The 26,975-nt window shown below is 44.0% G+C and overlaps 1 protein-coding gene across 1 annotated transcript in view; it reads right to left on the bottom strand.

Annotated features, from left to right (window-relative positions):
* HTRA1 (HtrA serine peptidase 1) overlaps positions 1-26,610 on the bottom strand; it is a 35,198-nt gene extending 8,588 nt beyond the window's left edge. The window contains exons 1-3 of the mRNA XM_032988757.2: positions 26,049-26,610; positions 8,389-8,488; positions 7,848-8,052 (exon numbers count right to left, since the gene is read on the bottom strand). Coding sequence (XP_032844648.2) covers positions 7,848-8,052; positions 8,389-8,488; positions 26,049-26,544 — 801 coding nt within the window. The 5' untranslated portion in view covers positions 26,545-26,610. The remainder of the gene's footprint in view (positions 1-7,847; positions 8,053-8,388; positions 8,489-26,048) is intronic.
* Positions 26,611-26,975: the final 365 nt, after the last annotated feature.

Raw genomic sequence — 26,975 nt, forward strand, 5'->3', positions numbered from 1 at the left:
AATATTTAACAAGCCTGGTCCTGTGTATTCTTTATCCAACTTTGTTGCCATTCCACCGGCAAAATTTTAGTCAGATGAACAGATTGTTTCAATAAAACTCATTGCCAATTCCCAGATGGGATAAGATGCTCTATGGAAACTTATCTTTCAGTCTCCAGACAGCAAGAAAATAATTAACCAACTGCTTATTAAACTGAATCAGTTGGAAGAGCAACAGTATAGGCAATACAGTAAAGAGAAAAATACTTCCCTTTTTCGTTATCTTTCAGAGGAAGGTTTTCACAACCAGCAGTGCCCTACTGTCAAATAATAATTATCCGTGGTCCCTATCAGTGCCACAGCCATAGATAAACCCAACCAAGGCTGTGGCTTAATTCTGGGAAGGATTCAACAGCGATCCCCAGTTTCCCCATCAAGCAGCAACATCCCAAGGCAACGCTGCTGAGCAGTTTGTAATTTCAGACCACAGCCCTGACTCCAAGGGACCTCTCCAGTACAGCGGGGAAAAGGCAGCTACGATTAGCTGTGCTGGGAAGCACGCAGCATATGCAACACAAACAGCCCCATATGGGTATTGTTTGGACAGAGGGAGCACCCTGGCCCTTCCTTTTCTCGCCAGATGCTGTTAAGCTTACGTAGCATGTGTTTTCAAGATGTCACTGGTCAAGAAGTGCATCTGGTTTTGGCACTGCTTTTCCTTATTTAAATAAATAATAGTAATAAAAAAAATACAACACAAAAATGGCTTTTGTTTGTATCCCAGTGCACTGAAAACAGATACTTATAGAGAAAGAGGAAATTTATCAGTAAATGAAACATAGACATGCAAGAGAAAACAAATTTTTTTTTTTTCAATTAATATAAAAAAAAAAGTCTGGTCATGTACAAAGTTAAAGATTTATACAATGTTCTTGAGTTATAAAAACAATCAACGAAGCCAAAATTGCATTTGGCAGCAGAAAGAAAATACATGAACAATCTCTGACTAACACAATTACTTTTGATTGTGCTGAGTGTTCAAGCCTGTGCCTATACTAGGCCAGGTTTCAGTTCAAAGTCCAACGCTGTACGGATGGGCTGTGGGTCATCTGTGTGATTCAGCACGCCTTCTGGAAAGAGTAACCTTTCCTTTCCTAGGAACAAAAATCAACTGCAAAAATCGCGTTGTTCTGCACATATTATGAAATGCAGCTTTGAAAAACATGTTCTCCATTCCTTATGATTTTGCAGTGTGTTGCAGAGCGCCCCAGCAGCACTGCATGTAAATACTCTCATTTGTGCCTCCACAAGTAAATGCCATGAAGAATTGGTTATGATGAATATGTGCATTACAGTGGTTTTAAATTTAGGGTTTTCTCTCTGAAAAAAAAAAAAAGCTTAAAAATAACATTTCCACATTCAGAACTAAACTTCCCATTATCAAAAAAAAAAAACCCCAAGCATGTATTTAAATTGTAGAGATGGTTTTGAAGTGAAATCAGTATAGAGCCAGTCAAAATCCCTGGGCATCAAGCGATTGAGTGGGAAGCATGTCCTACAGTCCATGAGAGGAGCGCTGGAAATGCAGAGCAAGCACTTACAGCAGCGTGATAACCAGAATCATACCAGAACAGCCTGCCTTTGCCCTCACACCCTTCCCCTGGCAAGCTTTTGCCTAGGATGTTAAGGCAGTCATTGTAAACCGAGTTTAAGTGCTTAGGTGTAGGGCCCTTCATAACTATACTTAATAGGCACTCTTCAATTTTTACATAACGTCTGATGGTGATCAGGATGACGCAACTACTGTTACAACTCATGATTCTCTTCCGTTAACTATAGATTTGCCACAACAGTTAATTAAAATCCCAGGCAAATGAGCATGCCTTGCAGCACAATGAACTGGGAGCCAGAAACACCCAGCACCTAAACCCAGCTTTCCCAGTGACTCACTGCACGACCTTGGGCAACACATAACATCTTTTCTTTCCCTCCTCCCTCCATTTCTCATTTAATGAAGCCTTGGGGCTCTGCTGGGATCCGTGTTTACTCAATAAAACAAATCTGCAAGCACGCATTCTGCAAGTACACAGAAATAGGACTAAACATGCAAAACCTAAGTGGCACATGACTCACTGTTTATACCCAGCCAGAGAAGGAGCCATTAATTAGTGTTAATATTTTAAGCCTTTCTCATCCCAAAGGGCTTCAGACATTTTTATATATGGATTTGACTCAAACCCTGGATAAACACGAACTCCCACGAAATGAAGAGCTGCACGCCAGCACAAGGAATGGCTTCATCCAGCAATACGATACAGCTATCGTGGCACAAGAGATTAGGACAAGTACAGGAGAAGAACAGCATCGTCAGCCAGGAGCCAGATGCTCACCTGATGTACTTCAGCAACCTAGCTGGAGTCAGGTAAAATAAGTGGAGCCTTGGCAAATCAGCTCCGGAACTAAAAGAAGAGGCAGGACATAACCACCACCTGGCACGGCCCAGTGCCGTAGAGAAATAAAAATCAAGAGACAGCCAGCCATCATCAGTAGTGTTTTGGTTTGGAACATTTTCATCCATGAAATAAATGAATGTTTCTGTGTTGTCACAGAAAGCAAGTAAATCCCTTCTCTGCTCTGTAATCCCCTTCACTTGTGGAAGGAAGATCATGAATTTGCAGGAGGTGGTTTGCAGTTCAGTCAACTGATGAAGAGGAGACAAATATTCTGAGTTCAATTTGTCTTAAATAGCAATAGATTTCCTTCATACTTTTTATTTTTAGGTGGAAAAGAAACAGATGTTTGTATGATACACTAATTCAGCTGTAAGTAACTCTGGCAAAGCATGTAACTTTCCTGGGAATTGCATTTCTATTCTCATTAATGAAACTATTTAACTTTCAGAATACGTTATGGCAAAATAAAAACACAGGCCATAAGCATATAAGAATGTAGAGTATCATCCACAATCTAGAAACTGCTTGACAAAATGCCAAAGAAAATGAGAAATTCAATCTGAATGCATTACAAGCCTCTGAAAGTATTTCATCTAGAGTTAGAAAAACAAAACTGAGTCTCCTTATCTAAATATGGAGCCTGGGAAGCTTGCAGGAAAAAAATAAAAAAGGATGAAGCTTTGTTTTGCTGTGTCACCAGGGTTTCAATTACCTGGCAAAATATTGCTGTTCTTGTATAAAATAAAATAAAATAAAATTAAATTAAATTAATAAAAATTAAAATAAGAATTAAAATAAAATAAAATAAAATAAAATAAAATAAAATAAAATAAAATAAAATAAAATAAAATAAAATAAAATAAAATAAAATAAAATACAATAAAATACAATAAATAACCTGGTGCTGGCAGACCCACCCCAGAGGTGTGTGAGCATTTTACTGCAGGGGGAGCTGGACCAGCACATTGTCCCCACAGTGAGGGCTTCTAGGAGCTGGAGATGGCAGGAAACTGCTGCTGCCTAAACCCATGAGTAAACAGGAGTTAACATCCAAGTTTTTTTACAAGCTATTTCATTTCTATGGGTCCTGAAGACTTCTGGAAGCAATATGTGGGCTTCCTCAGGCTCTCAAGAGGAAGCAACGTAATATCCAGCAACAGATTTCAAAGTAAAATAGCATTTTAGAAAAGCCACTTACATCTGCTATTGAAGTATTTTGGTTTTTCAAAATGCAGGCTATTAAAATATTGATACATAAACAGGAAAATTTGCTTTCCTGCTTCCTCCAGTTTGTATACACAGGGGAAAAAAAAGCAAATCCCCTCTGACCACAAAGATACAGACGCTGCATTGCCACACGAAACCACCAAAGGAATGAGGGCAGAAGGTCCTGTTGATTTAAAAGTGTCAAACTAAGTGGTTATTAGTAAGATGCAGGAAAAACCTTAAGCAACAGGGCTGAAATATCACCGCAAATTAGAGATTGGTCACAAACCCGCTACTGCTGTACCACATAGATGCCAAATCCTGACTGGGATACAGAAGCCAGTAACTGGTCACACTGAGGAACAGAAATCTTCAGAGCCTGGCATGTTTTCCATGACTTAGGTGCTATTTCAGAGTCGGTGGCAAGTGTCTCATGGCTGGTTTTTAAGAATGTAGGAAGAAGGTACACCTCAAAATAAAGCCATTTGCTGTGCTACCCGCTTCTGTACTCGCTGCCACCATGGGCACCGGCCACAGAGATCATTGCTGTGGGCAGAATCGAATTTCCAGGGGTGAAAGGGCAAAAGCCACCTCCACTTTCCACTACTTTTGGCTATGAGGGCATAGGGCTCTTTTATAACTCCGCCTGCAATTAACCTTAACATCGTCCATGAAACCACCCTAAAATTTTCATTATTCCTCCTGGTGTTCACAGTTTTCAGCCTCTGTATCACACATTCTCATTTAACAAGGTAGTTTTTTGTCTTGAGATGAATTTCATTCTCAAGCTCTGCCAGCATTTGGAGTGTTGTGCAATACTTTTGTTGGGTTTCAGGCTCACTGCAGTATCACACGTGGCACACAGGATGGATTGTTTCACCAGCCTCTGCCTGTGCTGCCAAAGTCCAAATTTTTCTAGGGAGGTTTTATAAATTTTGCATGTTCATATCCAAATTGTTTGCAACTGTGCCATTTCTTTCTAGTATTGCTGTCTCCTCAAAGCTGTTTGCATTTGCAAGGATAGTTGTACGGCATTCAAGTCTACCACACCTGACTCCAATCTTACTTCCTACTTTCAACACTTCAGCAAACTGCTGTGTGTCACTGTGGACACGAGAAAAACAGTTTCTCTCCTTCACGGACTGATAAAATTAAGTGTATTTTGGGATTAGAAGAACTACTCCAAGATTTCTGTTCCTCACTGACTGCAATATGTTTTTCCATGGAGAAGAATTTAATCAGGGGAGAGGTTCATCTTTACCGGTGCCCAGATCTTACCACCCTCTTTCATTTCCTATTGCACTCAGCAGAGTCAAATTAGTTCTAGTAAAGTCTTTGGCCAGATATTTACAGCTTAAAGAAAAACAGCATGCACACTGCTGCAAAAATCTTAACAGTTTTAAGAATATCAGATGACAGTCTAAACTCATACTTTAAGCCCAGCTCTGTTCCTACCACAGATACATTCTTCACCCTCCAGATCCTGCCTTAACATGCCACAGAAAAACAGAAGAAAAAAAATTTTCTGCATCTTTGATGTCACCTTCAAATAATTCATTCAAAATGAAGAATTTATTCAGAAAAATTCTTAGGGACGGTTTTTATGCTCTATCCAGATTTTTAACGGGTTATTTGTACCATCATATTGACTTTAGTCATCAAACACACTTCAGCTTCAACAAATTACTACCTCTGTGATTTTAAAAAGCCTTTTATGAATCTGAATGATTGCAAGGCATTTCAGTATAAAAAGGAAAGCTCAAACACTGAACTTGAATAGACATATAAAAATGTGACATGAAAGTTCAGTCCGAAAATCAAGTTCTCAGCTGTGTTTCCATTTTAACTTTCTGTGAACACTTAAAATTTTGTCTTTCTAATTCTCACAGTGCAGTCTGCCCTGTAAACAGAGATGCCTCAGGCCTCATCTTGGATTGGGATTTCCCAGTGCCCTGTCACTAGAGCTAGCTGGAAAACTGGTCTCCCATCCCAGAAAAAAAAACAAGTGACATAATAAGTTTTCCCCAAGTCTTCAAAATTATCCCAAAATGCAAGGGCCCATGGGGGAACAACACACAAGGTTCTAGGTGGTACAACCAATAGGACACTTACCAAGGGTATGTCTGATCCAAGTTTATATCCATATTCTACCTAATTTAGAGCAGAGATGTGAAATTTGATGTCCTACCACCCCTATGGATTTGCTAAGCTGACATTACATGAGGAAGACAGCAGGAGCCTGCTCACCTCCTTCTGCAAGAGGCTTAGCCCTCAGGCACTGAGACACTTCCCAAAGTTTTAATAAAACCAACCCTTTTTCTCACAGACAACTGAATATTAATGGATCAATCCTTTCCCTCTCCACCCCCAAAAAGAAAAAAGTAGCTGATTTGGCTCTAGATAGCTCTAAGACAGAAAAAGCTTCCTGCCTTAAAGAATTTGCAAATATATATAAATGAATTCGGTTGCAATGCTGATGTGTCATTTGCAAAACAGGGTCACAACTATGTTCAAAAATTAAACCGAAGGAAGAAGAAGATGACTATCATTTAATTACACAGCTGTAATTTTTAAAAAAGAAGAGTGTCTGCCATCTTGCAAGTCATAACTAGAATCACCAGTCCCAGTCCTGTTTAGCAGTGGTTTCCACTATGGGTAACTTATCTGGCTGTGTTCTCTTTTTTCCAAGCTGCTTCCAATCTCCCAGGTTCTCCCTTCCTGGAAGCAGCTTACCAGGGAAATTTTGGAGACATTTCTTTAGGATATCAAATAACACAAAACTCTATGTCTGGTCTCTTCTTATGTCCTCAGAACAATACACCAGATCAGTTCAATGTCTCCTCCCCAACCGACCAGCTTCTCTCTTCTCCGACGCTCACCTTCCTACTGCTTGAAGCCCTCTCCTTCTCACCACCGTTTTCTGTTCTACCTTTCCCACCATGCTGTGCTTCCAATTTTAAATCACTTTTCCAGCTTCCCTTCACACCCTCCCATGTCCTATTCAGCCTAATGCTGCCAGTTCTCATCCCGGGCATCTTTTGCTTTGCTTTGTTACTGCAGATCTGCTTTTGTTTATTTTAATATAAAGATAAGAAAATAAGCAATTGATAAATGTGTGAATAGGTTACCTCAGAAAAACAGAGGAAAAAACATGGCAAAAAAAAAATCTTGGAATTGTTATGGTTTCCTGCCATGTTGATGTTAAGAGGCTTTTAAATAAGAAAAAAGAAAAAGCTTTTAACTGACAAAGGTGGCAAGGAGGCAGCAGGAGCACTTCATGTCTTGGGTCATCCAAGATGTCTGCTTTAGTCATGAACTCTGGCACAAACACTGTTGACCTCACTGGGGAATAGGTCTGAACTAAAACTACACTGCAAGATCGACACATTTTTGAGTCATGTGTTTCAAATGAAACGTTCTTGCCCGTTAAATTTGGAGGTCATTAACTAGCAGTCCAAACAAGGGAAACCAATATGAGCAGCACCCCAAGCAATCACATGCATCTAATTGCATCTGCATTACACAGGCTTTCGACACAATATTCCACTTGCGTTATGCTGCTGACGTGCAGAACTGCATGACAGATTTTCTGCTGTTGCAAGAGGCAGAATAACGCTGACAGCTGCACGTTTGATATGGAGGAAGACTATGGATGTGAAGTTGCATTCCCATTTGTTCGGAAAACCATTTGCACTGGAAGAGCATCTTTCCAAGCTGGCTTTAATTTGCACGTTCAAGATGCTTCCTAAGATACATTCCATTTCAGTATCTACATCAGTGTGGTACAGCCCTTCAGAGGGACAAATGCATTCTCTAAAAGCAATTTGTGACCTCAGTACGTGCACGCAAGAAAGACCAGTACGTCTCTCTACCAATGACAAGGAAACACCCTGTTTTCTTCTCAGAGGCAGTTATGTTATCCAATGTGTGTATAAACCAGCCAGCAAATGATGATGTTGTTTTCCATTTTGAGGATGCATACACCAGTGCTACATACGTGTTTGCACTACACTGAGAGGCGATAAAATTAACCACTACCAACCACAGACTTGGCTTTTAAAAATGTGTATCCACCTAGCTCAGATATTCTCTATAACTCAGACCACTAAACTACTAGCCTTTCCTTCAAACGTGAAAATTAGCAATAGCTTTTGGAAAGGGGGATACTAAATTAAGAGGAATAATATATATCTTGCTTTAACAACCCACCTGAGAATCTATTTTAATTAGTGCAATGTCAGCTTTTTCATCAACATCTTTAATTTTAGCTTCATATGTTTCACCATTCTTCAGCTCCACCTTCACCCGGTTTTTGTTGGTGACGACGTGGGCGTTTGTCACTATCAGTCCATCTTCTGACACAATGAACCCTGAACCGCTGGCAACAGGAATCTCCCTCTTCGAATAAGGAAGTCTAAAAGACATGGGAGATAAACATTTATCACTGCAAAAAGTTGTTAGATCAAAAATCAATCCAAATAACAGACAGTCAAAAAGAGTTTGGTGGTTTTTAGTCCTTTAGGATATCTGCTGTTACTTACTATCATTAACAAGATAAGGCACAGGTATTAGTTCAGCTTTTTTTTTTTTTTTTTTTGCCAGAACTCTTAAATTATTGTTAATTCTTAAGCATGACAAATATTTATCATCTCAGAAACCTCTTTGCTATGACATTGCATCAATCGATATTTCTGGCACACTGGCAGCTGTTTTCAAGAATACAAAAATCAAAACTGGGCATCTTGTTTACTTGCGAAATAATTCAATGTGAACCACAGCAGGAGCTATCTTCTCCACCACATCTGCAATAAAGTTGTATTTGTGCCGCAGGCTATTAGGATGTTCTTGGCCTGAAATAGAAACGGAAAACATGTCATGAGTCCTTCAAATGACAGGAGAAGGGTCATTGCAAAACACCTGAATTAAAAAAAAAATACTCCAAGCGGATATCTTTCCGCTCCTTAAAAGTCAGCTACAGCATAACCCTTGCCCCCCAGGTTTCCCCTCGGCCTCTTTGCACAGAAGAGGCAGGATGCTTTATCACCAGGGCAAAGGGATCCATGAAGCCTCCTCGTTTCAAGCCACGGGGCAGCAGCTCCTCGCGCCCCACTGCCTCTGGCTGCAGGATGGAGCAGCCCGGGGTTTAGTCCATGCCTGCACTGCCCCGCTCTTCCCTTCCTGACAGGCATCTGGTACTTGGATGCCTTCATTGTCACTCTCACCTCTTTTCTTTTCTGGATGCTCTATTTAGCTTGTATGGTTTTCTCAGATTAAACAAAGGGGCTCTGTTCCTCCGCCAAAAATACGCCTGCTTAGTGATTTTTGGAGCCTCACGCTGCCGCGCTTGTAAAATGCTGAGGACAACAAGGTCCTAACCCCCGTGTAAGCCCACAGCAGCTGCTGTGAACGTTCAGCTCGGGTACGAGGTTTGTGCTGCCACTCCCACCGGTGTCCCCACACAGCTCGAACCACCAGCCTCCGCCCGGCACCCCAACGTCGATGCACCTTACGTCTGCTCTACACAACCATGCTCGAGGTATCCTCTCCGCTGCAACCACCTGTGGTCCACCAGCTCCGTAGTGGAGCGGATCCCACGTAGTTACTGAACCACCCTCAATGCTATAAAATAAGATACACGCACAAAAACAATGGCACCACAAAGCTCTGCATTCCTGGGCAGTGCTGTAACACAAAAGCTCACGGTCACTGAGTATTCAGGAGAGGTCAGTGGGATTTTCAAAAGCCACTGGACACCAAACTCCTATTGTAGCCATCAGAAAACCTGTCTGCGCCATCAGCTGTCTAAAAATTTCTGGAAAAACCTCACAATTCTGACGCAGTTTCCCCTTCTCAAGTAGTTTGGGGGCAAACCATTTTTTTTTTAATTCAGAGCAACTAAGCACTTAGAACACACCGAAGAGTTATTTTGTATTTCCCTAGAGGCAAGAAGCACTGTTTTCATTAGTTTTCCCATTTTATCTGATGCATCCATCTTGCATTATGAAGGCACAAGCCAAATCTGCAGTTGACTTCCAGATGAGCATTAATGTGCTGTGTTGCTCCCATCTATCCTTGCCCTTTGGCTTCTAAATCCATCCGGAGATTAAAGCAGTAAGCAGCTTGTGGATGCTGTAAGCTCCTGTGATGGTGTAACAGGACAATTTATTTGCAGAATTGTAGAAGGAGACACAGGACTGTCCTATAAAACCATCCCAATACCAAAACTCGAATGACCTTTATTATCTGAAAACCAGACTGTAAAACTATGCAAATTTTTAAGTACATACTGGCAGCAAAACCCATGGCAGGAGATTCAGAGGAATGATTTGGGAACAAAACATTGCTGCTTTTATTGCAGATATTGGTTTGATTGAGGGGTGAATAAGGGGTTTCAGGTGACTTACTAAGGCCAACTAGCATACACTGCCCTCATGAGAGGAGTGGATGCTTAACCCAAACACTATCTGATCACTCAAGAACATGGGATTTTTTTCCCATTTATACCCTGTGAAGCATCTCTAGGGCTTTTAAATGTGATCAGTCGTGAACAGCAGACACAATGGTAACCACATCATCTGCTACGAGGTTTCAGTCCACACTTCAGTGATGTTCATCTGCTCTATGAAGCAGGAATGTTGATCAGGAAACTTGTGTCCTCACCTACTGCTGTTTTCCTCAGAAGTATTCTGCATCTGATTTATGCATAAGCTGTTGTCCTGGGACTTTTATGCCAGAAAGGCATAAGGCTTTGCTGATTGACAAACATCAATTTATGAAAGGATTTATGTTCTCTTTATTAGAAATATTAGGTATGAAATGAACCATGTCATCACTGTAAAGTTGACAACTATAATGTTTTGGAATGTTCTGGAAAACCAGTAGAAGAATGAGAACTGCCCTTTGGCAGCATTCACTCACATTAAATAGGAGCTTTGACAGATTATCTGATTGGATTAACCTGATGTTGGGCTAAAACACCACGGGGCACTGCTGTAGCCATCAATATGCTTTTGATCACTGTTTATAAAATGATTTCACCTCGGTTGCAACGCTGTAGACATTCAAAGGTCATATTCTGCCCTTGAAAAAGAAAGCTCCCATGGATGAGGGAACTGCACGGGAAACACACTGCTTTTTTTATGACTTCAATCTTTTTTGCATTTAGCTATTCAAGGAGAGAAAGGATGCCTAAGCTGTACATGGTGAGACTACTAATACTTCATCTCAGAGAGCTGCCTTCATTTTGAGTCGGAAGCTACAAACGCCCAGATCTCACAAGTGACAGTATTTTGTGTATAATCTGCCTCCTTGTGCAGTCCCAAACTAAGCTGCACAGTTAAAAGGTCAAAATTTCATACTCTGAAAAGGTTAGATAATGAATACTGATTCATGGCATACTGACCTAAAAAGCTTACAACAGTTTGCCATGCCTGTCTATTGCTTATGTATTTGGAATTCTTGCATTGTGTAACAGAGTTTTGCAACAGCTCTTGAACTACTGCCCATTTAAATGGAAAACATACCTTTTTAAAACAAACAAACAGAAGTCAAAGTACCATTCAGATAAATTCATTGAAGAATGCTAACAAAAAAAATTTCTAGCAACTAGTCTTTACCATCACGTGACAACAAAAAATCTGAAGGCTATAGTAAATGTATTAATATGTTGAAAATGTCTTTGATCACTGAGGAAAAGTACCATGGAGGAAAAAAAAAACCAAGATCAAACTGGACACCTGTGCATGCATACCATTTGCCCATTACAAAGATACTTAATGCTCACCATAGCTAATTGCTCTTCAGGATTCCTGAGCAATGCATGTGGGATCTGAGAGGAGCACTTATCTTTCCTACCAGAAACCACGAGCATGGAAAATTTTATCGGAGATTTGAATCACCAGTAGGCACAGGCTACTAGGTGAAAACCTAAATCGCCATAAAAATGCCAATAATACAAACCTAATATGAGCAGATAGATGATCATTCCTCAACCACCATACAGCAGTTTCCAGCCACTGCAGAAGACAGCTGGTGAAATTCGGAATTTCTCAGGAGGTACTTTCCTCTTCTCTTTTACACATGCATTTTCCAGCTGTACTGATAATTCAGGGTCTTAGTAGAAAATACAGTTTTATGAGCGGAATGGGTATCATGCAACATCCTCCAAGATTCAGGTTCAAAGAGCTGGAGACTCTGCAGTGGTTTAGTGGCCTGTACTTGACTATTAAGCAACAAAAAAGCAACAGCTTTAAATTTCGACTGATGATATGGTTTTGATTATTTAATTCCCACTGCCTGTGCATGCTCATACACACATCTAATCACAGCATCCGTCCCCACTAACCGGTACCCCACAAGGTCTTTAATTCCATGCTTAAATTGGTCACAAAAATGCAGTCTTCTCAGTTCAAAACTACTTCTTTGCTATAACCAGTGTTGAATTCATGAAAATAAATTTTCCTAAATTTTCTGGCCTTTTTCTTTAAACCATACCCTTCTGGAGTTTTGTTCTTAGTAGAGTCTTTTCATTATTTTTTTGGTTTCATGTTTGGGTTGGAGCTTTTTGTTTTGGTTTGGGGTTTTTTGTGTTTTGGGTTTGGTTTTTTTTTTGGTTTGTTTGTTTGCTTTGTTGTTTGGTTGTTTTATTTTGTTTTTAAATCATTGACAGGTGGGCTTGACTAAAGGTCTAGTTCCTAAGTACCTTTAGGCTTTGATGTTCAGATCTTTGCAGACTGTTTCTCTTACTATTTATATGCTGTGATTATTGTGTTTTGTAATGTTTTTATTGAACTATTGCACAATGCCCTGAATGCCCATGAGCATGGTTAAGAAACCTTTATTAATGACATTATAAAGAAGACTGTTATGAACTCAGTTGATGATCAAAAACTGACTTAAAAAAACATAAATAGGTTACAGCATGAAAAATTCCCAAGGCAACTAATTCTTCAAGGACTTCAAAGGTGTGCTGGCTGTCAGCCCTTGAATGAGAAGGAAAATCTTTGCCAACTGCATTAATAGGGTTAATATCGGTAAACAAACTGCTAGGAGGCAAGACAGAATACCAAGCCACAGAAAAAAGCACACCGGGCTGTAAACAACTGAAATAATTTGGTTTCATAAAGATGAGCCAAAAAGCATATTAAGATCTAGGCTCCGATTAGGTCATTACTCAGAGTGTCATTGATGCTTTAATGCTTACAACTCATACATGCCGTTTTTGGTAATATTTTGAACTAAACTGAAGAGATGCTTTGGAGATAGAAATCTCATTAGAGTAACCTCTCCCCTTCAGTTGTGAGAACTGTGTGTGCTGTTCTGGAAGGTCTTCTCTCAGTCCAGGTCCACCTCTCATGAGAGCAGATCTTCACACAAAGCTTTAGGCACAGCTCTGTCAGAAGTGGATCTTTTTCCCTGTCCAGTTTTCATGTTTCCCTTCAAAGAAAGGGCTTCTGCTCTCACCCACCAGGACCAGCTCAGCTCGCTGCCTGACTGCATCCAGCGCAGCTAGCCCGTGCTAAGGCATCCCCAACACTCCTGCATCTCCTTTCCACTGCCTGAAGTTAGAACCAGCACAATGATCTCATTCAAGGGGACTTTTATATCTTAGATACAGGAAGGGGAAAAAAAGATACACCCCAGGAAACATCAGCAAGTCCCTCCCACCCCCACTTGGTGTGACCGCGCCAGATATCCCCATGCCCTACGTCAAAAAGCTCAGATTCAGTTTCGAATGGAACATATGATTTCTTTCAAAACAGCACGAAACTTTCATTGCCATTAAGACTCAAAAAACCCCCATTTCCCATGAAACCATAATCATCCAAGACAGCTGTGACTATCAGTATTTGTCATTTTGTAACTGTTAAAGAGGATGTTCAGATGCAAATTGCAGGGTGGGTGGAGTACCACCTCCAGGTTCCTCCTTAAAGATGCTTTACACTGGAAAAGTGCAGCACCCCTGTCCTTCCAGGGGACCCGAATTAAAATACCCTTTGTGTTTGCTTTGTGCTTGCACCCGAGCAGCGGCACGCTAGGCTGGGAGGGCTGTTTCACCCCCACCCCGTTCATCAGACCCATCAACTGGTGGGGTCCCATGGCCTGCCAACATCTGGCTGGTGCCACAGGAAGAAATTGGGGTTTGGATCCAGGAATCTCTGGTTAATCTATCTTTTCCCATTAACTCCATCATGATCAGAAGCGTATCTATGAAACCCTTGCCCAGTAACACAGACTACGAGCCAAGCTACCGCAACCTGCTGTAGATTATGGGTTAATTAAATGTCTTAAACTACCCAGGTTGCTGAAAATAGATGATTACTTCCTCCCGTACTCACTGCTTACTTAACGTTATATTCAGATACACAACCCCAGGTGCAAATGCATACTAAGTGTCTGAAAGAACAGCTTCGGTCTGGGTTTCTCTGCAGAATGAAACCAGAAGGGCTTAAGCCCTCATGAAACCTCTGGGCTGGCAGAACCGGCGACTACTGACACAAACCACAAGACTGTAAAGTTTTGCTTGGAGAGCTTCCACCTTCCCAAATAAAACTCCAACCACTGGTGTTTGTACAAACTCCCATTCATGTCATATAGGGAAACGTTAAAACCTCTGACGCTACTATGGAAACAAAAACTCCAGCAAATGTGCTTAGCTCACACTGAAAATGGTGGTATCAGCAAGCTCCGCTGGAGAGACACAAGGAAAAAGTGATGTATGAGAATCTGCAGCCACACTTTTTTTTTTTTTTTTTTTTTAAATTACATAAAACTGCAAGCCTAAATATTCCACTTCCTATTCAAGGATAAATTGTGTAATACACCAAAAAAGGCTATTACGCAATGAAAACACTAAAAAAATAAGAAACAACATTGAACGTATTGTAGACAATTTGCTTAAGAACAACTTTCAGATTAGTGGAGGGTATTTTGAAAGGTCTCAACCACAGCACCTTGCTAATAAAGCCACTATTACCTCAGTTATTTTTTCCCTGTATAATCCAAGGAGAAACTAAAGACACTTCACAGATTTCTGAGAAGAAAACCTGTATTACTATGATGTCCCTAAAAGCAAAAATATTTTCATTGTGCTAAATAATGGAGAGATTGCAAGCATTTTACTCTAGCAAATAGTAAACTGCACAAATCTGGTATTCACTTAAAATATTTCCTGCAGCAAGAACGACTGCAAGATTGAAGTGAGGATTTAAGTAAAATCTTTTTTTTGGCATGAATGCAAACTTGCAAAGGGAAAATAAAGTCCATTTTCATCATCATAATATTTAGATGATCAATTCTTTCTTGGCAGTCTTTAACAAGGACTCTGTCACAGGCACCAGAGATCTTGCAAGTAACAGGCTATGAAATTTGCGTTTCCCCCAATAATCCAAAATCCTGAAACCATTAATTTTAATCACTGATTTTAAACAAACAAAAAAAAAAAAACAAAAAAAAACAAAAAAAAAACCACTGCCAAGCTAAAAAAGAGAATCTATACAAAATTTGTAGAACAAAACATCTCTCAAATTAACGATAACACAAAACGATTTTCAGACCAGTGTACGGTGCCTCATACAACATCACACATCTGAGTACAAAACTGAAGGTGAATAAATTGCACGTTTTAATTTATATTCTCAAAAACAAAAACTGACTTTATTATTTCATGGGAAAGGGTGTGAAAGAGTAGGCAAAGCCCACCAAGCAGCAGGATGTTCCTGCTGGTGGTGCAGAGGCTGCTGCTATGCACTGGATCGCTCGGTCTCTGCACGCACCCTATTCCCGACTACTGGACACAGATTAATGCTTACCCTGATCAGAGTTTAAGAAGGCAAGTTATTGAAAATGCAAGTGTATGAATAAGTAAGAACAGATCTTGGCAACATGTGAATGACCAGGTTACACAAAAAGAACAACACATACAGAGCATTTCTGCATTTATAAAACAAGAAAACAAAACAAAAACGCATTTCAAGATAATTAAATTGTAAAGCACAGTCTTCCGAGAACTTTGGTCCAACCTCTTTGGTCCACCTTCTTTCTTAGTACGAGACAGACCTCTCTGGCATCCAGTCCTAATGTAATTCAGTAGTTTCTTGTCACTGAAAACGGCCAATGGGCAATGTTCTTGGGCAATGTGCCTACAGTTTTCTTGTAGCAAGTTCCTATAACTTCAGAGACAAAACTTAAAATTTTAACCAAACAGGAACTGTTCCCACCACTTGTCTACAAGGCAGAATAAGTAATAAATGGATCAGATACAGCGTGTCTTCTGTGGCAACTCAACTACTGAATTGCTAAATAGATGTCAAATGGTTGGAACATTGTGCAGAAGGAAGAACACCCAGGATGTGTGCATCTTGGTCTAAGCCACATTACTCAGTCTCTATGCAACTTGTGAAAAGTAATTTGAGTCCACGGTGTCTTACATTTATCTTTAAAATGGGCAAAACCTCTATCTTATCTCATGGGAATCTTAACTCTCAGTGAGTTGGGGGGGGGTTCAGCCTGGAGAAGAGAAGGCTCCGGGGAGCCCTTCGAGCGGCCTCCCAGGGCTTAAAGGGGGGACAGGGGAGGTGGGGAGGGGCTCTGGGTCAGGGGGTGGGGACAGGACGAGGGGTGACAGGTTTAAACTGTCAGAGGGCAGATTTAGATGAGCTCTAAGGCAGAAATTGTTCCCTGTGCGGGGGGTGAGGCGCTGGCCCAGGGTGCCCAGAGCAGCTGTGGCTGCCCCCTCCCTGGAAGGGTTCAAGGCCAGGTTGGACGGGGCTGGGAGCCCCCTGGGCTGGGGGAAGGGGGCCCTGCCCGGGGCAGGGGGGGGCACTGGATGATCTTTAAGGTCCCTTCCAACCCAAACCATTCCGTGATTCTGTCCTATGAATAGTCTCGGGCTTTAGCAACCCTTGCAGAACCTCACAGGGAGAAAATATGTATATAAAAACTCTCAGAAATGCCAGAAATTCTTCTACATGCCAAGTGCACTGGCTGCCCCTGCAAAAATTCAGTCTCACAATTATAGTAGTAGTGAGCAAAAGCAATATACTTCCGAACTGATGAGGCTAAAAAGCGATTCGGTGTAAGCAGGGAGGGCAGGCATCCAGAGCGGAGCAACAGCTCCATCTAACACAACAGGAAACTCCGATTCCTTCTGTAAACACCAGCGGTGAGGTGGGAGGAAACCCAACTTGTGCATAAACAGCCAGGCTGGAGCCCCGGGCCGGAGGAACGCAGCCCTGCGAGGAGGAACATGCTGTTCCCAGAGCAGCATTGCCATATTAATACAATGCCGAGTTTGGGCTCATCGGAGATGACAAATTAATTGCAACTCAGCAGCCCTCTGACAAAGACGCACGGCTCCGGGTGGCCATGCCAGCAGCGCTCCCCATGCTTGCAGTGCCCTGCACGGGTGCATCGGTTTGTCCGGGGATGAGGAGGGAACTCAGGGTGCAGGCAGATGCTCAGACACACACACACACACACAAAAAAAAAAAAAAAAAAAAAAGGATGAAGAGCAATTCAGGACACCGGCGAAGAATGCTGAGCTTGAAAACATCATTAAACGGTAGTCTTGTCTGAAGTGGAAACATTAAGAAGTGTAAGTCAGTTAGGTAGTTATGGAAAAGAGTCTGCCTGATTTCCTGCAGACAGATGAAAAGAATATTTCAGTCAACAGGTTAAAGCAGACGTGGTATTCTCTTCTCTGCTGAAAATACAACAGATGATTCAGGAATAATTTCTCCTCTCCTTTTTCCAGCCCTGCTCAGTTTACGTCCCTTCCAACTCAGGTCATCACCCTGCTCTACCCTCCCAGCTCCACTCATCACAGGCAGAGAACCAGCAAAACAACTCAAAGTGCCTATTAAGTAACAACGACGTGGTAATTCCTATATCCTATGTGTAACCAACAGCTGTCTGTTCTTGAAAATTCCTCTTAACATTATAAAACCATTAAGGTTGCATTTTAAGTATGTGAGAAACTTTCCCACTGCATCTTTAGAAGAAATCCCTGCTTAAGAGAGGCTTAGTTTCAACTTCCATGAACCCTGGTATGAAGACACGAGGGAATAAAAACAAGTTCTTGTTTTCATGCTTTTTAAACATTTTTTTCGTCTAACGAGAAACCTAAAAAAAGAATCTTAAGATGCAAGCCTAAAAAAAGAATCTTAAGATGCAAGCCTAAAAAAAGAATCTTAAAATGCAAGCCTAAAAAAAGAATCTTAAGATGCTGCTTCTCTGCAGCAGGAGAAGGCATTGATTTCACCACTTGGCTGTGGCAGGACTCTTCTTACAGTGACACAGAGATGATACACAGAAAGATCAAATCTGCAGAAGAAACCTCAAAACAGTAATAAAACACACCCCTCTCCTACTCTGGGGTTTCATAATTGTACAACACATAGATCCAGCATAACTATATCACAAAAGTCACAATATCTACATACTGAAAAAAATCCCTCAGCCTCTGGCAGTGTTTTCTACATGTGTCTTAAGAATCACTCTAAGACCATCCAGCTTTGCTTTGATGTGGACACCAGAAATCAAGGAATGTTTGGGAAATGAATCTGGATTAATGCAGATGGTACTTCTGCCACCCTATTTTAAGCATTAGAGAAAGGAGGTGGCACTGCCGCAAGCGAGACAGCCACTGTCACACAGCACCCTGCTCCACTGCACATGTAGTTTCTCCTGAAAGGTTAAAAAAAGAGCAGGTTTCTATTTCACTCTCAAATATGCATATTTTTACAATATTTAGAGTTCTAATTATTATATTCACTGCTCCCCTGTCAACATTAATTATTTACATAGTGGCTTTTTTATCTGCACATCTATTCTGCTTTATCTTATGGATTGTCTAAATACTTTTTGTATTTTATAAATAACTGGTTTCTGCTTGCCCACTTTCACTGTCTGAATACAAAAGAAAACAAAGGTTAGCCAAGCTTCACCTTTATAAATGGAGGTCTAAGATCTGATACAGAATGGGCAGACATACCAAACAATGCATATGTTGCCCTGGAAAAAGGATGAATCATCCCTTTACCATCACAAATGTTGAAGCAAGAGATTCTTGAGGGGGGTGCGGGGGGGGGGGGAATTTGTGTGTGTGTGTGTTTATTTTGGGGGTGGGATAGTGGGAGGGGAGAGAGCTGTTTGGCTTTCTCTTCCTTATTAGTGCTTGGTCCACCCACTTCTTTCCTTCTCCAAAATTACTTTCTTCGATATGCAGATTGACAGATCATCGATGCTGTTCCTAGAACAAAGCCAAAACTGCAGTCTGCAAGTTTAAGAAATAGAGTAATGGAAAAGAAAAGTAATGGAAAATGGAGCAGCAATGCTGGCAAGGGGCAGAAAAATGAGCAGGGACTCATAAAACCTCAGTTTGCTCTCAGCTCTGCTACTGGCGTAACTGGCTGACCTTGAGCAAAGCTCTTTATCTTCCCCTGCCCTAGATTCACTATCTGTAGAACGGCAAAACCACACTGGCCTCTGGAAAAACGTTGTGAGTTCCCCCTAATGCTCCTCTATGCAAACTATTTCAAATTTTAGACCACTGGGTAGCTTCTATGCACGGTTACTAGATTTAATATTCATTATTTTATCTGTCAGTTGTTTGTCAGGAAAAATACGCACAAATCCAATTGCTATCAGAAACATGACGTGTTTGTTTGTGTGGGTTTTTTTGTTTGTTTGTTTTTGTTTTTTTTTTTAAATTTGATGAGCTCCATCTCATCAATATTTCTGGTAACAAGCCTGTGGAACCAGATACCGGATCTATTCACTGTGCCTCTCCCATCTCACCAAAAAGGCAGCTTTACAAGAGCAAGGAAATGGAAAGACTGAGAAACCCTCACAGAATTTAACGGGAAAAAATGACAGACACAAGAAGAAGGTTTGCTTAACTATTAACACAGAAAATTGTAACGGGGTGCCACTAGCATAGCTATGCTGTGACACTCGGCACAGCCCCAGCACTGGTGCCGTTACTGTGCCGCTGCTCACAAGGACAGGACCAGTCACCGCCCTGGTGCCAGCCTCCAGAGTCAGTGTGCAATAAAAGCAGAGGCTAGCGGATCTACTCACACGTTACACACACGTATGTTTTGTTTTTGGGGGTTTTTTTTGGTTTGTTTTTTTTTTTTTTTTTGCGGTGTGTGTGCATACGCACGCGGACGGTTCTGTCTCCAGAAACAAGCTCCTGGCAGAGCACTCGCGAGGAATTGCACAACCCAGCTGGCTTCCAGCCTCGTGCTTCACCTTATCGGTGCACCAGGCCATCTGATATTAACCCAGAAATTCAAGAGCTACTCTGTCTGGCCACCTAATTCATCTCCAGTCACTAAAATACGGTGGCCAAGGTGATCTCAATTCAGTAAAGTTTAAAGTAAAATGTCATCTGTGTCCAGTCTTACATGTGTAAGATATTATAAGTCTCTTGTTACCTACAGATACGAGGTCAACATCATCAGTCAGTATAAGATTAACGCATTATTTTATAGCTCTTTGATATAGAGAAGTTGAGACTTATTTTTTAGTTATATTCTTCTCTCTTAGGCAGGCAAACCAATTTGGGAACCACAACGACCTGTATCCAGACGGCAAAATAGTCTTTATTTTTTTTTTTCCTACATCCTGAACACAGCCTCCAAAATAATACTAGATATTCACTTGGGCCTGGTTACAAACACTGCAGGACTTACTGCCAAGTCCAGTCAGGGATCCTAGAGGCCCCAGCAGTTTATGGGAGTGAGGAATGACTTTATTTACAACAAAAGTTAAGTTCCACAGTACCCTAGTTTCTATTTCTAATGTTGCTTTCTTTCACTCCAAGCACACGTAAATTCACATTTGAAAAATATTTTCCAGCTTCTCCTATTTCTTGGATGGCAGAGACTTTCCTTTAACTGCTCAGGATATGCTGCCTCCATCACATCCAAAGCCTACTTAATAAGACTCCTGCTGCTTACTCATGGCTTTAAGTATTCCTGTCCAGTCCACAGGTACCTTTAAATTTCAAAGCCAGAAGATGAAAGGATTGAATCCTTCCTTGTTCCAAATCTGTATTTACTGACTTGACTGTTTGAAGTCTAGAGACCACAGAATTACTGCAGGCTCCCTGGGAAGGAAATCTAGATGCGGAGAGGGGAAAAGGTGAGCTTCTTCAGACAAACCACTTCTTACAGTTCCCTCCTCTCAGAGCTGAATACTTGGCTTTGGAAAAGCTTTTTAATCCCACACTTGGGAATTGATCCTCTTCTGGAAATATGTTGCTATTTATTTCCATTGCCTTCAGCTGCCTCTTCCATCCCTCCCTCCCTCCCCTTCTCCTGCTGCTGCAAAAGAGACTGAGGAAAGTCAGAAGATAATGACTTTCAGACCACCCAAACACAGCAACTGAGTGAGGTGAAGGCAGCTAAAAAAGTTAATGTAACCGGAGCGCTCATTTGTGCATCCAGTTTCTGAACACCTGGTCCTCCCAGGCCATTTTTAATAGACTCAAAGTGTGCCAAGGAACCTGCGAAGGTCTCCCAACATTTCTTCAGCACACCAACCATCATGTGCCTGTTGTTATCTTCTGGGAAACAGCCGAAAGCCTAGTTCATAACAACAATATCAACCTTCCTCTTGATAAATATCTGGCTCAGTTCCTGACCTTTCCAGATTCCTCAGCTGAGTTCCTCTTCCTGCCCTGATTATTCACTCCATCCACGCTCAGCACTGCCAGCCCCTTCGCCCTGCCCATACTATAGGCAAAGGAGTTCAGGCAGGACCATCTCCTGCTCCTTCCCATCCTTTGCTGCGTGGATCTCATTCTTATGCTGTTTTTACAGGACGCGATGACAAATGGTTTACTGACCACGGAGGTCCTTTCCTTCTGCCAGATAATTACAGTCACTTGGATGCAGTTTTGCCTAGTGCATTTCAAAATACGAAGTCAGCCACTCTGCAAGAAATGGTTTGGGTGACAGATTTTTTTCTCCCTTCCCCTCCTCCCCATCGCTGGAACTCTGAAATGATAATGTGATGAAGAGAAATAGCAAAGCCTGTGTCTGATCGTGATACGTACCTTTCTGGAACTGAGTTACCCCTAAACTCTGCCTTCCCCTAAAGCAAGTAGTAGTGACCTGCTTAATCTAAACCAGAAGAGCTCACATCAGACTCCAGATATGACACGATGGTGTGAGCATGCCTGTGAGAGAGAAGTGTGAACCGCCTGTGACAGATGCTAGCGCTCTGAGGACTGCCAAGGTTACAGGGATGCCACACTAAACACAGTAAGTCTAACAAAACTATGAAAACATAAAAATCTAGTTCAAAAAGGGGCAGAGGAAAGCCAGGAACGGAGAGCAGCGACAAGGGACTTACTTTTTCTTACTCAGGTGAAAGGATGAATCCAGGTTAGTTTGTATTTCACAGTGTGAAGAGAAAAACATGGGGAGAAGGGCACACTGTCCTAAAAAACCTGCCAGCACTTGCTGGGCGAAGTGAGGAGGGGAAAGAAGACCGGTTTAAGTTGCGCGCTGAACATCCCAAACCTTCTTCCCTTGGTCAGCAGAAGGGATTCAAGAGCACCAGAAACATTCGCAGAAGAAAAAAAAAAGAAAACATCCCCCCAGCACGCTGAACCTCGGCACCCAGAACATTTCTCGTTGCACTGACCTCGCTCCCGCGTGGGGGGTGGGCCTCACGCAGCCATGGTTTACTGCTCAGAGGATGTTCACCTTGTTTCTGCACCTCTGCCTTTCCGTCGGTACCAACCGCCGCCGCGCTGCCCCGGCTCGTGCTTGGCAGAGGGTGTTCAGGCCTGCAAGCGTCTCTCTCGCCCTTCACGGAAAATCGAGATGGCTTTTGTGAAAGCTGCAGCTCAGCAGCCCTGCCCAGGCCGGCGTGGAAACGACTTGCTGGTGCTGCAAGCGTTCATCCGCCAACGGTTTTGATAGGAAAAGCGGGGCTGCACCATCTGCCCGGAGGCAGAGGGAAGATCTACCCTGGGGAGGGTACGGCCGGTTACCTGTGGCCACACCGCGGGAGGGGACAGCTGGAAAGGGCTGGGAAGGGTGTGCAGCCCCGGAGAGGGACACTGAGCTAATGAAAGGCTATTGCACAGCGTGTCACCCTGCTCACCGTCACCCTCCTCGCCTGGCTTTAACCGAGGCGAGCCCAGGCCGGGCGCGCTTCAGCCCTGCTCCCACACCGGGTGCTCACCGAGACCACAACCTTCTGTGTGAGGAGGTTCAGCGTGCTGGGAGGATGTTTTCTTTTCTTCTTCTGCAAATATGTTCCTGGTGCTCTTGAATCCCTTCTGCTGACCAAGGGAAGAAGGTCTGGGATGTTCAGCACGCAACTTAAACCGGTTTTCTTTCCCCTCCTCGCTCCTCTGGGCTTTTAGGACAGTGAAATGCATAGTTGAACCGACGCGTTTCCTAGGTGAAAGCCCCAGCCAGGCTTTCCCCTCTCGCCTCGCTGCTCCCGGGGTTTCTCCAGCCAGAGTCTGCTTTGCCCTTCCCTCGTGGCTGGCTTGCAGGGCGAGCTGCGGGCCGGTCCTGCGCCCCAGAGCACATCACCAGGGTGCAGGAGACCTGCTCAGCACCTCGGTGCCACCGCCCGTCCCCTCCGTGGTGTGTAAGGCCCAGGCTAAAGTAAGCTCCGAGGCTCGTGAAATTTTTCTTGAGGTTTTTTAAGGCTCGCGATTCCCATTTTGCATAGGAAAACATCCCTCTGAACGCACAGAGACCCGGAGCAACCTCCCCCCGCCGCTCCCACACCCTCTCATAAACACAACCGCTGTGTGAACAGACGCACTGAGAATCACTGTAGCACAAAAACCGTGCCAGGAGTGGACTGTAGCAGATGAAAATTGAAAAAGACCAGACGCTTTACCTGATTTGATGCAATATACACAACATTGCACTTGACCAGCTTCTAAAGTGATGTGAAACAAAAACAGCAGCAGCAAAGTGCTTTCCAAACACTTTCTCTGCATCCCCTCGTTTCCCTGGGCCGCTGCACTGTATTCACCAAATTATTTATGTAGCTATGTTACTGTGAAAGAGTAAAAATATATTACCAAAGTTAACTCCATCTCTAGGTAGGGAAAGCACTCCTGAAAATGAACTCAAAATAAAATTAAAAATTAACAACTATTAGGCAATGGCTTTTCAAAAGAGCGGTTCAGTCTGCCCCCAGGGAACAGCCTTTACAGCCTACTCTCCATTTCTTTTTATTTTAGGTTCTTTTACATATGAAAAAAGCTTTGCTTGCAGTAAGGTTTGCTCTGTTCTAGGGATAAACATGTGCTATGGCCGGCTTCTCTAGCAGTTTCCTTTTGTCCCTAGTGATACAGAAAATAAGCATCTCTCCAACCAGAGGTGCAACAGGGCAAAATGATTGTCTGGATGTACACACGATGTATCTCCCACAGTGGTTTTCCTACACAAGGTCTACATGCAGCCTATGCGTTTTCTGTACAACCTACCGGAGGCACGTATTACTCTCCAGCTCAAACACTGCCTGAATTCTGCAAGGGTTCAGCAGAAAAGACTGAGAAAACAATATTGGCTTCATGAATTGAGAATAAAAATCACAAGGCATTATATTATACCGGACATCAGGAAACTGTGGTGTGAAAGCTTTAATTGTCTCTGATGTCTGTAAATGCCAGCAGTGTTCCACAGAGCACAACGCAGCTTTGAGGGGAAAAAACAGCAGTACAAAAAATCGATTGTATTGATACCAAAGTTGTAAGTTTGATTTGTAATTCAGGAACAGTATTTTGCCCAAGCTGAACATATAGTCACTATACATCAGACTGTTCTTCTGCTGGAGAGATGATGGCTAAATCTAATTTTAAAAAAAGATCTGCTCCTAAAGAAAGAAGTGCAACGGTACAACCTATACCAAAAGAAGCAATTCTCAGTGAAACAGCACTGACTGACTAAAAGGTGACTACCACTTCAGAAATAAAGGCTTAATTCATGCTAATTTTCACATATTACCCCCTAAACGTGCCGACTGGCTTAGGAGGAATATGCAGCCTTGGCTGACAAGGTTTAAGCCAGCCTGTACGAGGGGTTGTATCTTGTAAAGGTCATCCCCTGTTTATCTGCCAGTGGGGTTTTGCCTTGCGCTGTCACATCTTGCGCCCATCGCTGCTCCGAGACTTAACCCGGCTCTTCGGTCCCACAACTCCACCTGCAGAGCCACGGGTTCATAACCCAGCGATGGGTCTGTGCAGGGTTTACAAACAACCAGTCCTGAGGCTCGGAGTACTCCAGTTACAGCAGATTTAACTAAAATAACAACTAGGTAATAATAATGCTGAAGGAAAAGTACTACCAGTTATATCGTTCCTTCTCGATAGCCACTCCCATCCTCCACAAAAAAGCAAAACAAAACAAAAAAGAATCAACAAACCAAACCCCCTAAAGTCAGCTTAACACTCCGTTTAGTTTGAAGCATCCCCCTTGGCTAGCAAATCTATTATTAATAATCAGAGCACATCTGCTAAAACAGGCAAAGGCAGCCAGCTGCCTGCTCTGCCGACGCGGACACGCCGCACTCATTTGCTGCCATCGGGTTTTAACAGTTTCTACATTCTTAGCTTTATTTCCCAGGGCATTTCTCTGTGACAAAACACCTGCGCGGGACTGTGCTCAAGTATTTCTCCAAACTTTGTTGATGCCACACAGTCGGACTCGGGTCCTCATCAGTCCTGGCTTCTGGAGTTTTGCTGCCAGCTCTCCCCAGTTTCGACCCCGGCTTTTAGAGTTTTGCTGCCAGCTCTCCCCAGTTTTGACCCCGGCTTCTGGAGTTTTGCTGCCAGCTCTCCCCAGTTTTGAGCCCGGCTTTTAGAGTTTTGCTGCCAGCTCTCCCCAGTTTTGACCCCGGCTTTTAGAGTTTTGCTGCCAGCTCTCCCCAGTTTTGACCCTGGCTTTTAGAGTTTTGCTGCCAGCTCTCCCCAGTTTTGACCCCGGCCTCTGCAATTTTGCTGCCAGCTCTCCCCAGTTTTGACCCTGGCTTTTAGAGTTTTGCTGCCAGCTCTCCCCAGTTTTGAGCCCGGCATCACTCCCAGGGTGGCAGGGGGGGAGGGAAGGGATGCTGAAAACTGGCTACGCAGCTCTTTGCGCCCCCCCCCGCCCCCGACGCTTGGCAGACGAAGCCAAAACGCTGCATTCTTGCTCTAGTTTCTTCCCTGAACTGGAATACCAAACTCGAGCCGAGGCCAGCCCTTTTCTCTGGTCCTCTCCTCGTGATGCCAGCCACCACTCGGGCCGGGATCCCCCCCCCCCCCCACCGCTTCCCTGAGCGGGGACGATGCCTGAAGGAGGACCTCCCTCCCCCTCGGCGGGGAGGATGGGGCCGGCGGGGTCCCGGTTCCCCCCCCCCGCACCCCGGGGTGGGATTTGCCCTTACCCTGCCCGCAGGCCCCGCGCTGGATGGCGATGAGGGGGGGCTGGCGGAGGCGCTCGGCGCGGCGGCTGGCGGCCCGCAGCTGGCAGGGGCTGGCGTAGGTAACGGCGTCGCTACCGCAGACGGGCTCGGTGCTGGAGCACTGGCATCGCCCGCCGGCCGCCCGCTTCCGCACGGTAGCCGAGGCGGGCACACCGCTGCCGGGGGGCACGACGCATTGGAGCCCCTCACCGCACGGCGGGCCCCCTCCTCCTCCTCCTCCTCCTCCTCCGCCGCAGGGTTCGCCTTCCTCCGCCCCGCAGACCCGGCAGCAGCCGCAGCCGTCCAGCACGGCCCCGGCGGGGCAGGAGGCGGGCAGCGGCGGGCAGCGAGCCCGGTCGCAGCGCTCCGGGCAGGCGGGAGCGGGGGAGGCGGGCAGCGGCGGCGGCAGCAGCAGCAGCAGCAGCGGCGGCAGCAACGAGGCGGCCGCCGGCACCGAGCTCCGGCCCCGCAGCGGCATCGCGGCGAGGGCGAGGCGGGGAGAGAAGAGGCGAGGCGAGGCGAGGGGCCGGCCGGGCGGGCGGCTTTAAGCGGCGGCTCCGGGAAAAGGGAGGGGGAATGGATTGGGGGGGGGGGGGGAGAGGGGGGGGGGCATGCCCGCCACCGCTCCGCCCCCCCCCCCCCCCCCCCCCCCCTTCCCCAGGCGGTAACACCCCCATTCCCGGGGCGGTAACATCCCTCCCCGCCGCCGCTTTGGGTTTTTGGAGCTGTTAAACTTGGCGCTGGAAGGCTGATAACAGGCTGCTGGCAGCAAGAAGTGGGGTGGGGTGAGGGGGGGGGGGGGAGGGAGGGAGTTGAACGCTTTTCCCCACTTAAGGAATTAGGGGAAAGAAAGGCGAGCTGAAGTAAGAGTGGATTACATTTCTATCTGATAAGGAGGGCAGGGCCGCC

This window comes from Tyto alba, unplaced genomic scaffold, assembly GCF_018691265.1.
Source record: "Tyto alba isolate M040663 unplaced genomic scaffold, T.alba_DEE_v4.0 Super-Scaffold_1, whole genome shotgun sequence".
NCBI lineage: Eukaryota > Metazoa > Chordata > Aves > Strigiformes > Tytonidae > Tyto > Tyto alba.